Genomic DNA, 12,789 nt, shown 5'->3' on the forward strand with positions numbered 1-12,789 from the left:
CTGTGTGACCAGAGAAGGTAAATGAAACAGAATAGGTGAATGGAGTAAAAACACTTCAAATGTAAAGTTACATGAAACTCTGAAGCCCGGAATAGTCTTAGATCTTGTAATTTTCTATTAAAAGCAGGGCCTTTACACTTCTTTGGGGTCTTCCACTTTGCAGTTCCTTTGGGGACTTTCTACTACAGTAGAAGGACTTTGCACATCTTGTCTTAAAAACTATTTAAAATCTATTAAAAACTATTTTAAATCTTTTATTAATACAGTCAAGCTCTAGAGAACATGTTACTAGAGGCTATTTCCTTAATGGAAGTAAGGAGTAATAGTATTTTTAAATAAAATTCCTAGCTGTTTTTAAACTCGGTGGTTTTGCTTCATACATACCCATCTTACCTTCATCCATAATTGTTACTGCTTCCTCAGTTATCTGACTTCCTGATCCAACTGAAGTTTGTGCATTAAAGTAAAACTTGTACCGTGTACTATAATTTAAATTTTTTAATATCAAGCTGCTCTCGTTGGCAGGAATTCTTATCTCTACCAAGGGGCCTAGTTCATGTGTGTTGTTAACTGTTGTCACAAGAAAAAAAAGAAGAGGGAGTTAGGAAAAGTCCCTACATTACCATTGTGTTAAAATAGGCTTTTGTGTTTGCTACATCGTTCCTTCCAGGTTATATGAATGACAATCTACAGTTTGCATAACATGGATCCATGCAAGGGGCCAAAATTCAGCAGGGAGATAGGAAACACCTTCAAGTTTTAAAAGTTCAAGTTCTGTTCTCCTAAGTATCTCAATCCAAGGCAAATGAGTCCACATCAAACCATCTGGACTTACACACATTTGGAACACCGATCATTAAAAAGGTCTGAAACTCCAAACTAGCTGCTCCATAGTAGTTTGAGTATGATTAGGAAAAAAGTACAGAAGTGACTTGTATCCAATGCCAAGGAACAGTGCAAAGAGAAGAAAGCAAACTTTCTTAACCCATTTCATGCCCACAGATGTCCAGTGTTACTGCTGGCAAATTTCTGGGCAAGTAAGCAGCAGCAGGGCAACCCTAAAGAAGTGATTTATAGCTCTGATATGAGTAAATATCATATAAACTAATTTATCATTTTAAAATTAAAATACCATGAAAATTGAAGAAACAGACAACATTATAATTTAGGATGTAATTTGATCTACTTTTAATGATATTTTCTCTGCAGTTAAGACCATAGGATTTGTAAGTGGTAGCATCTTGCTTCTAACTTGGCTGTCAATTATATGCAGGACTTCACTTCCATTTTTCTGTAAAGCATGGTCAGAAGAAAATTATATGAAAAAATGCTAACCTTGCACTTAAGCAAGTAGAAGTTTTCCAAATAACCTATATTTTCAAACCTGACATCTACAATGCAATCATAACTTTTGTACATTATAAATTTAATGTATTTTTTTCCTTAATAAATGGATTGCTATGTGCCAGACATATTGTCTAAGCAAGATACATTTATAAACAACTTACTTGGCTGAAACTTCAGTATATATGACGTCAAAACACCATTTGGATGGGTAGGTGAACCCCACTCCAGAGTCAAAGAATCCAGTGTTGGGTTAATAATCTTCAAAAAGGAGGGTGAACTAGGAACTTTTAAGAAGAATTCAGAGTAAATACAAAGTAGAATAACTTAAAACTTCTCATGAATTATTTGTTCTTGAGAATATCACTGTTTTGAGACAGATTATTATTTTATCATCTCCAAGATGCAAATTCAGCAATTACAACCTTTGTGTTCTATTTCTGAACATTTAAGTTTACTCTCTAGCTTTCTCATTTCATACCTCCTTCAGGGGTCCTAAATACTTTGTCTGGGCTTGCTGGTCCTTCTCCTTTACCATTAACAACTCTAACATTCAGCTTGTAAGAACTATAGGGCTCCAGCCCTGGCAACATTCCAAAAGTCTTGTTTCCCCTGAAAGTCAAGATCTTTTTTTCTATATGCCGCCTACTCCTTCTGGACAGACTCTGTACTTTCCAGTAGTAAACCTAAAGACAAAAGAAAATCTACAGTGAGTGTTTAGGTGTTCTGACTCTACAAATTCTAAGCTTTTTCATGAGGATCCATGAGTTATAGATAGCAATAACTGTGATTTTAATAAGCTCAGGTGAGACACAGACCTTGCCCAGAAAACTTAAGTCTACACAACTGGGTGAAGACTATCACCTGCCAGTTCTGCTAATGCCCAAGGTCAGTCTGACAGAATTTCTGGTTTGGAACTGCATTAGTATGTGATAGTTCTCATGTCAATTAGTCCATCTGAGAGGCAGGACTCAATCACACCACCCATTCTTGCAGTGAGGTATCAAAAGCTTCCAATGCAGACTTGTACTTTGTCACCTTGTTGTGTCACACCACCAACCCCATGAAATTGCTTGTCATGTGGAAGCCAAGTAGGTACTTCTGAATGAGAAAGAAACTAAATGATGTGTCTGGGATGGAAAAACATGTAAGCTGTGCAAGGACTCTGAGTCATTAAATATCTCCACTTAGGGACAGGAAGACTCCTCCATTTATGTGACAATTAGATCAGACCACAAAGTTCATTCTGGTGTCCGTTTTGCTGATTGAGTTTATAAGAAAGTACAGATGAACCTCAGAGTTAATGGCCTTGTCTGCACGCTCTTTACTATGCAGTCTGTCTACTGGAGAGATATCTAGAAAGGTATTAACAGTTGTCTCTACAAAGACTTGTGTTACTCTTAGGATTGTGACCTCCAAATACATCACTGTTAATTACTCATAGCGTAATTTTCATGTACCTATGATCATACACAAAATCTGATAAAGTGAGGTAAATGAGTGAAGTTCTAGTTCCACTTAGGCCAACAGCACAACACCTCTTTAATTAAGGAAGCTGGGATTTCACATATGAATTTGAAAAAGGGAACTGTTAAGACTTACATAGGCCAACTAGATAGCTTATGAAGCAATGTTACACCAACACCAGCCTTCTATTGCTAATGACATATCATTTCACTCTAATCACTGTTAAGTACCACTGTGTTTTACATGGCTTGAGATAATGTTTTTCAACACCACCAGCTGTCATCCTGGAGCTCTCATCCTACCAACTACTGTAGAAAGCCATTTACAAGAAAAGCTTGAAGCGTTAGTAGTATTAGTACTGAAAGTCATCAGGTACAGTCCATGATATTTTAGGAAGTTAGCCGGTCACTTTTCACAAAGATAACTTATCACTAACCACGTTGAAATGAAAAGAAAGCTTTAATAAGCTGGGTTTGATAAGCAGTGGTATGAAAGAGGAATATGACAGGGAAAGAGACATATACTGTGTTGGATAACCACTGAATTTGTAATGATAGGAAACAATGGCAGCAGTAACTGTGAAAAGAATTATTTTTTCAAATTTCTTCTTAGGTTTAAAATGTTTTATAACACACAGTATATAGAGTAATAGGTAGATTAATACAAGAGCAAAATATGAGTGATGTGCTGTAGACTGCTGCTAGTTAGATGTCTTCCAGCTTTGTTCATACATTTGTCTTCATGATATGACTCTTTAGAGAAATACCCCTGTCTTTATTAAGAAATGTGTCTTCAATGCTATACTGCATATTAGGCTACCATCTGAAATAATTTTATTCATTAGGAAAGCCTGAGTTTGTTAGGAGGATTTTGTTGATGCGTTTTTAAGAGAGACAGTCATGTGCTTTGTAAGCTATGTCAATAACTAAGATACTTAAAGCATACTGTATTGGCATCCATGAGAACTTTCTGGCTTCAATTCAGAGAAACCTTTCTAATGGTAGCTATGCACTAGGTCTTAGGACTCACAGGTCTTGTCTAGCTGTTAACCTATTTCAGCTTGACTTAGCGGTATCAGCAAAAATTAATTCTGAAACTTTTGCTGCATCTGCAACTTATTCAAGGATGTATTGTCTCAATTGTCCTAGCCATAACAGCAAAACTACTCAGTGGTCAGGTCTGTTGTCAATCCTGTGGAGTTCAGCTTGCATTATATATGATTATTGACTAAGTTATTTTAGCTTCAGTTTTGCTTAACTTTGTGTAATGGACAGGTGAGAACTTAACACTTTATGTATGGCCAGATGTTTGTGCCTATGGATTATTTTTTGTATTATTAATGATCTTTAATAGAAATTTGGTGATTTGGATTATGAGCATTAGTGTTGCTGTAAATGGATTAATAATAAGCATTAAGTTCACTTAATTCTAACTCTTTAATCCTCACATAATGGACATTTGTTTTTGGTTGCCCATTCGTGTGTGAAATGCCAGGTTGACAATGAGACTGTCATCTAACAGATAAATGTCTAACAGACTAATAAATCCTGTTTCTCAGCCGAGTTTATTATTTAGGGCAAAGCACCACACTAACTACAGACTTATGTTAGCTCATGCAGAACTAACATAAGTCTCACTGGATGGTTTTACTTCATGCCAGGTAAGCGTCATCCACCTACCAGGAGCTCTCTCATTGATGTGGTAACCAGCTGCAACTGGTTTCAATGCTCTGGAATGCCAGTCCTCCATTTTCTAAGTATACATATTTATTCTCCTCCAAATAATCTTTACTTTTTTCATTTTTTCAAACATTTGTTTTCACTCCTTTCATTTAAACAGAAGTAGTTTAAATTAGTCTGCCTTAAAAAGTAACCGAATTCAGGCTGTGTAACTAGTCTGTTTTGTTAGAACAGACTTATTAGTACACCTGCTGAGGAGCAAAGAAGTAAATATTTTTAATTTTTTTCTATTGCCACATAGTAAGTCAATGTATTTTCTCGTTCCACCCTTCCCTCCACAACCAGGCTACCATGCTCCTGCAGTTTCCTCTCTGGTGCAGTTTCCTCTGTGTTTTCTTCTTATTGGCTGCTAGTGCAATCTCTGAAACATCTTTTGCCATCAGATCTTCCCTGTCCTCCAGGGACACAAGTTGCCCCAGTTTCTAACCTTCAGGTCCTTCTGTCTCTCATTCTCTATTCATTGCAGCGTTTTGTCTTCTCAGTTATCACCACTGTGCATTATCTCACATGAAGCTTCCTTCAATTATAAGTACACTTCAAGCCTTCTGTCATTTCCTGTCTCCTTAAATTAAGCTTTTAAACTGAGCTTTTTCCTGGCCCCTGAAAAGACACACCACCCAGCATAAGCTACCAAGTGGGTAGTTACTCAGAATTAAAGATGTGCTTAATGATATTATAGTAAGAAGATCATAGCAACAGATGTAGAAGATACTCCAGAAGAAACTATTTCTCCTCATTCCCTAAATATCCTTTTGGAATAAGATCTGTAAAAATATTATGATTTTTTTTTTTTACTCTACATATTCTGTGCAAACCTAATTGCAAGCATCCCATTTTTCTTCAAGGACAATGTCACAGGAGGCTAGTGCTACAAGGCTGCTAACTTCAAATGAATTGTATCAGTGTTTTTGCTCTTGTCAGCCAAATTTCTGAGCTCACTGGAAAGCAAGAGACCTCTTACATGTCAGTTACTTCAGTCTGGACAGAGTCTCATATAGAAACAGTGATTGATTTTAATAAATGAGGAACATAAAGCTTTTGCCTGTACTTACTTTGTACCCTTGAAGGTGTCCTCGGACAGTTTTTAGTGGAACTGGGTCCCAATGCACCTTTGCTAACGTGCTGTTAATAACATGAACCTGCACATTGCCTGGAGCAACCATTGGCACTGTGTGGAAAGAAGGTAACAAGTATCTAGTTAGAATGAACATACTTTTTCAGACTAAGCGTATGCACTGTGCTCAAGGAGCAGGTTAAAATGTTCCTATATTAAAAAGCTGACCCCAGGATTAATACTAGACTGGTATGAAGTCCTATTATCTCAAAATTACTTCATTTTAATTAAAAAAAAAGCCAACACAGAAAACCCCCAACAACTTACTATCCCCCTTTTCCAATATTTTAGTACTTTATAAATCTGTTTCAGTTATACATTTATTTGCTTTCTGTACTGTTCAGTCAAACTATAAAACTTACAGTCTTCCCCTGAATGTCCAATCACCTCTGATGGCTCTGGGGCATATCCCAGGTCATTTAAAGCTTGTACTTTTATTTCATAGGGAACAAACGTCGGTGTGCCGGACACAATATATTTAGAGACATTGGCAACTATAACTGACGTCCATTCATCATCAACATCTTTCTGACGCCAGCTGACTTTGTACTGGAGCCCTGGTCCATTCGACTGAAAACCTTTTAAAGACTGAAATGAAGAGAAACATTTTTTAAAGTATTCTGAATCATCTGAAAAATCCAAAGTCACAAAGTTAATATACTGATTCTTCTTTAGAATTTTATTGAAAAATTACCCACTGGGTTCTGTGTCAGAGAAACAATGCTTAAATTTCCAAGCTATGCCATTTAGCTTTTACAGGAGACCATGATGTTCAAGTGCCTTTCACACATTGAACAGTGCTCCTGGCTAATTACCATGCAAGTATCCATTGTGATTTCTGGATACATGTTTTGTTTTCAAATATTTCTTAAGTGGAATGGTGAAAACCAGATGTACACCAGCTCCCTAAAAACAGTGCTCCCCAGACCAAGGGCTTGATAGAGAAAATTTATCCACAAAAGTTTTTTACTGAAAGAATACATAATAATTTGGTTTATTACAAAAGTTGACGGTATAAGTAGGACTCATATTAGAATTCGTTCTAAAAATAAGACTGTACATGAGATAACCCAAAATTTACATATTTAAGTTACTCAAGTTTTCCTAAATTGGCAGCAAAACATCCTGTTTTACCAAATTAACAGTTTATGTTGAGAAATCACTCAAGGAAAATGCAGCTTAAAATATTTTTTTTTTTGTATAATACATGCAGCTTTTCCTCAAAATGAAGGTAGGAAAATGTCTGGATTTTACTCTTTTTAGAATGTTTTAAGCAAGCAACACATTGAATATTCTCACAGTGCATTCACAGTTAGATCACTATCGTTTCTCAAAAAGAAAAAGCTACTCACAGACCTGAAAGCAAACAAATGAAACCTCCAAAACCAAACTTACCTCCCATGTTATTACCAAATTATCAGGTTCTGAGCCTATCCCTTGTACATTAGAAGGATTTTCATCAGGATCTAAAAATAAAATATTTATGTGTGAACAAGAATGACTGCTGTTTGCATTCCAAGCAAATTCAATGCCATTCATAGCATAAATCAATCACTGGTAAGTGGGAATAGCTATTTACTTGCAGATTTTGTCAGGTACTGCTCAGATGGCTCACTTGGCTGACTTCTGCCAATCTCATTGACAGCTATCACACGGAATGAGTAGTTGACGTACGGAGACAACTTCAACTGTACTGTTGTCTGAGTTCCAGGGACTTCCGTCTGGTAATGCCATACCCCTGATTCATGCAGACCATCTTCGTATTCAATCACAAAGTCTGTAAACAGAAATTGAATCCAACTTCGTGTCAAAACTTGCAACACCTTCCTAGAGCAGTGTAGGCATTTCTGAATAAGCCAATCACAAGGGAGTGATCCAAACAACATTTTTGTAAATCACAGAAATTGAAAAGTAAGTATCTAAACCAGAACATGGATCTATAACATGGATCTTAAAGGTACTGACTAGGTAGAAATGTAATAGAAACTTTAATTATTTGGTATTCCCACTAATGCAGCTACCTGTCGGTAACATATCATTACAAGAGCTCTCTCTCAGGCACTGGATTTTAATGTTACAGAACCTCTTGAATGATCACAGCAAGAAAGTGGGACAAGATTGGAATTTTGATGTAAAAGTACTATTTGGCTGACAAATATGTTGATCTTAGTTGTATCAAGTTGAACATTAAGTAATACCTGTGCATTATTAACAATCTCTGAGTTTTCCAATTTCACCAATGAGACCGGCTCAGTGAAGAACTATTTAAAGTTAAGAACCAATATTTGAAGAAGGTCTTCATGAGCACTTTTCAGTATCTTCACATTAATTCAAGGAATATAAGTTCAGAAGCTAAATTTATTGAGAGTCCTCTGTGTAAACATTACGGTGATTACTGTCAAGACCCTACATAACCTCAGGGATAAACAGGTTTGTAGAACTCCAAAAAGAGTATTATATTCATTATCAAAGATAAAAACTTTCTTTTTTCAGCTATGAAACAGCCACAAAAGCTTCCTGCTCTTAGGTACAAGATGTAAATTTTGAAACACTTAAGAGGACTTCTTAGGATGCAGCAAATAAGTGGGAGAAGAATGTGTAGTCTGAGTATATTCTGTGGAATCTTTAGTTTTGCCATGCGAAATTTACAGGGCAGGAACAACTAGACAATTGACTGAGCTGGTGCTGTGTGCTCTGAGATAAAGGTCTTGGGATGGAATCTTTTCTGGGCCAAAGTCTTTGTTTAGAAGGTGAGAATATTACATGCTAAACAAAAAAAAAAACCCCACCAACAAAGTTTTCACTAGTGCATTTTGCTCCTGTAGTAACTCACACTCTACATGCAACTCCAGTAGAAAAATTTATAGGAGACTTGAAGGAAAAAAAATTCTATTTGAGCTTTCAGTGAGATTCTGCATGTCAATCATGTTACTTGTGTAAAAGGATTGCTCATAATGAAGTGCTATCTTTGAGTCTTGATCTGCACTTTGAACTGATAGCAGCAGCAGCAGTAATAGGCTTACTTATGAAGCAAACGCCTTATGATGCAGGCTCTCAGGGGACCACACAGCAATAGAAATTGTATCATAATTAAAACCAGCATTATTCAGTCAAAGAGTTCAATTGCCAATATCAGAGTGCACGCAGTATCTTGCTTCTAGAAAAGCTCTGACACCACCTAGTATCATCTCTTTTGAAACAGTGTGATCTCATTCCTATACAAAGGAAAGACTTGTATCTTCTAGTCTTTAAAAAATTAAAATGCTGATACAAGAGTATATTAATAAGCTATAACTTAAATACAATTCAACAGTTTACATTAAACTTCTATATATTATATTTTTAAAGTATATTACTAGTTGATATAAATTAGACAAGTCTGAAGGTGTAAAGTTTCAGTAAATCCCTCGGTGTTTCATTAAAATGCAATCAAAACCTTTGATATGTTTTGAAATTTCTGGAATTCTGCTTTTACAAAACTTCCTTTAGAGGTGCCCGATCCTTACAGTTTGTGTTCAGTGTTGACACTGACCAGCCTAGAAGGCAACACTCAGGAAGTCAGCCTAACTCATTCATTCTAAATACAATGTGTACAATGGTCTTGGTAACTTGTGGCAGCTAATAACTAGACACACACTGCATAAATAACAATTAATTACATTAAGTTGCTCATAATGAAAAAGTTTCCCCAACAGGTCTTTGTGATCCTGTTATGTTTTAGAAATCAAACAGTAAAATTTGTCTGCCTTCCTCCTAATTTTCTCCATCTTCTCCGTTTAATATAAGCAAGAATATTTTCATCCTGTTCTACTAGGGGGAGTAAAGAGCATTTAAGATCCACTTCCTGTCTCAAAAGCTTATATATGTTTCTTTTCTCTGTCTTATGGACATGCTTTAATTCTTCAACTCTATGGACAAAAAAAAAAAAAAAAAACAATCCAACAGAAAAACTGTCTGCCTCAGATCTCCATGAAGAATAAGCTCCTGAATGAGTAATGATGGATAGTCCTTAAAGGTATTAGTACCAGTACTATTTCAAATACATGGGAATTATGAAATAATTAATGCAAGATGTTAGTAACTCCTTCAGAAGCATCCAACAAATGAACATGTCTACTCTTTAGCTATTCATAAGACTGGACTTCTTTGTTAACTAGCAGGGATTTTTGGGTCAAAAGCCCAGCTTCTTTAGGACTGTATATTTACTTTCTACTTGGCTGTACAGTAAAGGACATTCAGGGAATTTTTTTAATGTAAATAAATAGCAACTATAGCAAATGAATTTGCCATTCTTCCATGCTGCACACAAAATTTATCTCAGAACTCTCCAGAATCAGTTAATGTAATGCTGTTCACATAATGCAATAGATCCAAACAAGCATACTTGTAATGGGGCTGTTGTTTTCATCTCCTGGTATCCAAGAGAGTTCAACGCTTCTTTCTAGCTGACCTGTCAATTCCAAGTCAAAAGGTGGATTTGGCCGAGCTGTAAATCAAATGAACACAAAGTAAATAATCACACCAGACTAAGTAGTTTGATCTCTGAAAAAACCCTTACATTCCAATCACAAATACAAAAGGGCAGATCTACGCACGTAGGCATGACTTAATGAGCATGCAACGTTACAAAACAGAGACAAAATGGAGGACTGAGGCATCTGGAAACTTCTATCCATAAACAAGAATCTGTATTTTGTCTACAACTCATTGCACTGTGATATAAAAGGCAAATCAAATGTAAAGAATTATGAAATGCATGTTTAGTCTCTCTTAGACTCATGATGAGTGATGATCTACTGTAACTTAATTCTTTAATAAGAAAAAAGGAAAATAAAGAAGCATTCATGTCAAAGAAGCTTTTCTAGAGTCACTACAAATACTTTGAACGCGAACTCAAAACAAGTAATCTAGGTGATCCTGCTCTGGCACGGGGGTTGGACTAGATGATCTTTCGAGGTCCCTTCCAACCCCTAACCTTCTGTGATTCTGTGAAGTATAGTTCAAATAGAAACTAACTGCAAGTTACAAAGTCTTTTATTTTTTGCTGTACTTTGAAAATATCCTGAAATACCATGCAAGCTGCCTGTATACATCCTTATATTGCATAAAATTGCCAAATTGCTGAAAATAATTATATGATTTGTTATGCAAAAATCAAAACTAATGAGTATGTTTATTTAAAAATATGTCCGTATTTTCACTTAGTGTGACAGGATTTACATGAAAGTGCTTAAGACTCCCATATTTAAAAGTGTTTCAGGCATATTATATTGCATTTTAAAAACCCAAATTCAGAAAAATTGCTATCAAATTAAAGGCTGTATACTGTCAAATTTAAAACTATACCTGAGAGATTTTGTTGGGATAATTTCAGCTATAACTGCTAATCCTTATTAGGAATTTTATCAAACATAAACCAAATGGGTCAATATGGTCTTACCCATTTTATGGGTGAAGTAAAAGAAGACAAACTATAAAGTAAAATACAACAGGTCTAACAAGCTGTCATCAAAAACAATGTAAATACGTACCATAATTTGGTTGGTACAAGATCTTTGATAGGGAATTAGCTTTCAGTGAACAGTTGGATTTATTTTTCATTTATTATATAACTAATCTGCATTACAATGTTCTCTATGAGAAAAATCTTAGCACACTATAAACAACCTTAATTAAAAATAATTTATCTCATATAACCATTTATTCCCTAAAATAAAAAGCAGCCTGCTCTATAAAATTCCAAAGTCCAGTACTCCAGTTGGTAAAAGGGGTTGACACCACACACACACACACACACAAAACAAAGGAGAAATGGAAAAAAGAAAAGATGTTGCAAGGAGAAATAAATCGAGCAGGTGATGCAGAAAGAGAACATCGCATTAGTTTACCGTAAATGATAGCTGGAGTTGGGGGAGCAGCTGAAAAGAACATTAATATAAAGGATTTAATCAGTTAGTAGCCAAAGAAAAAGAGTATTGTAGGTAGTTAAAGACTGTAATTATTAGAGACAAAGAAAAGTTAACTTATTTAAATAGTATCTTGACAAGTTTTCACTGAAAAGGTATAAAAGTATTGAATATTTTATCCAGTTTTCAGTAAGGATAGATTGAGAAAATAATACCAGCAACGTTCTAAAATCTTTTAAATATGTACTAGACATTTGTTGTGTGTCATTCGTAACACCATTTTAAAACTCAAGCATACTGGACTCTGTATCTCAGCTTGAGCTGAGGTAAGAATCATTCAGGACATCTACTTAGCACCTTCTTACAAATTGGGAGGGGGGGCAAAGTAACATAATCTACAAACATAGAAATTTAGCAGAGAAGTAGTTTAAAAAGAAAATCCTTGACAAGTCATAGAACCAAGCATGCTCAGTCTTTCTGAAGCATAAATTAGTTGTGAAAGACACTCCTGAGATAACATGTTTATGTCCAAATACTCTGCAGTATGTAATCTACCGCATTAGCTCTGATGTGATCCAAATAGTAACCTACACAGCTTCAAACCAAATGTGTCCTGCAGCTACTTGACCATCCTGTAAGCAGCTGATTCAAAGATAAACTTTAGGGTAAGACTACATTTTTTAAAAAGTGAAACAGATTTACAAATAGGTGACATTTCCTTTGTCCTCTCCTAGAAGGCGAAAACTATGTGTATGCTCTGCATTTTAAATCTAATGCAGTTTTTATATTTAGCAGTAATTAAATACAGTTCTGCTATCATAAAGTTTGAGAGTATTCTTACCAACAACAGTAAGCACAGCACTTGCTGAAACACTGTCCAGAGTAGTATTAACTACGCAAGTGTATGTTCCATCATCTTTATCAGTTACATTCATAATGGTCAAGTTGTCTTTACCAACTAGATACCTGTAAATACAATAGATTCAGCCACCGATTTTCCAACAACTGGTACTGTTATAAGAAACTTGCATAAGACATCACCAAATCCCAAATATTTATGCATTTCAGATAATACCCAGAGAGCAAGGTAAGCCATGGGACAACTTCAGCCTTTTCCACATCGCTCTTGAGTACTTCCCCACACTAACTGTCTATCCTAATCTGCTTTCATTTCAAAATATACTAAATGAACTTTGAATTATATGCAATCTACAGCAAA

The 12,789-nt window shown here is 35.5% G+C and overlaps 1 protein-coding gene across 11 annotated transcripts in view; it reads right to left on the reverse strand.

Moving 5' to 3' along the window:
• The window catches only part of NRCAM (neuronal cell adhesion molecule), a gene marked incomplete at both ends in the record, with an annotated part of 67,328 nt that overhangs the window by 27,079 nt on the left and 27,460 nt on the right, over window positions 1-12,789 (reverse strand). For 6 of the 11 annotated variants that reach the window (XM_084260903.1, XM_084260906.1, XM_084260905.1 and 3 more), the window contains 9 exons: window positions 394-570; window positions 1,509-1,631; window positions 1,826-2,030; window positions 5,603-5,718; window positions 6,027-6,252; window positions 7,060-7,130; window positions 7,244-7,441; window positions 10,049-10,150; window positions 12,412-12,536. In XM_084260903.1, coding sequence (XP_084117029.1) covers window positions 394-570; window positions 1,509-1,631; window positions 1,826-2,030; window positions 5,603-5,718; window positions 6,027-6,252; window positions 7,060-7,130; window positions 7,244-7,441; window positions 10,049-10,150; window positions 12,412-12,536 — 1,343 coding nt within the window. Of the gene's footprint in view, window positions 1-384; window positions 571-1,508; window positions 1,632-1,825; window positions 2,031-5,602; window positions 5,719-6,026; window positions 6,253-7,059; window positions 7,131-7,243; window positions 7,442-10,048; window positions 10,151-11,552; window positions 11,583-12,411; window positions 12,537-12,789 lie in introns of all 11 variants that reach the window. The other 5 variants (XM_084260902.1, XM_084260907.1, XM_084260904.1 and 2 more) reach the window with 3 other exon arrangements.

The sequence above is a fragment of the Gallinula chloropus genome, assembly GCF_964237585.1.
Source record: "Gallinula chloropus genome assembly, chromosome: 1".
NCBI lineage: Eukaryota > Metazoa > Chordata > Aves > Gruiformes > Rallidae > Gallinula > Gallinula chloropus.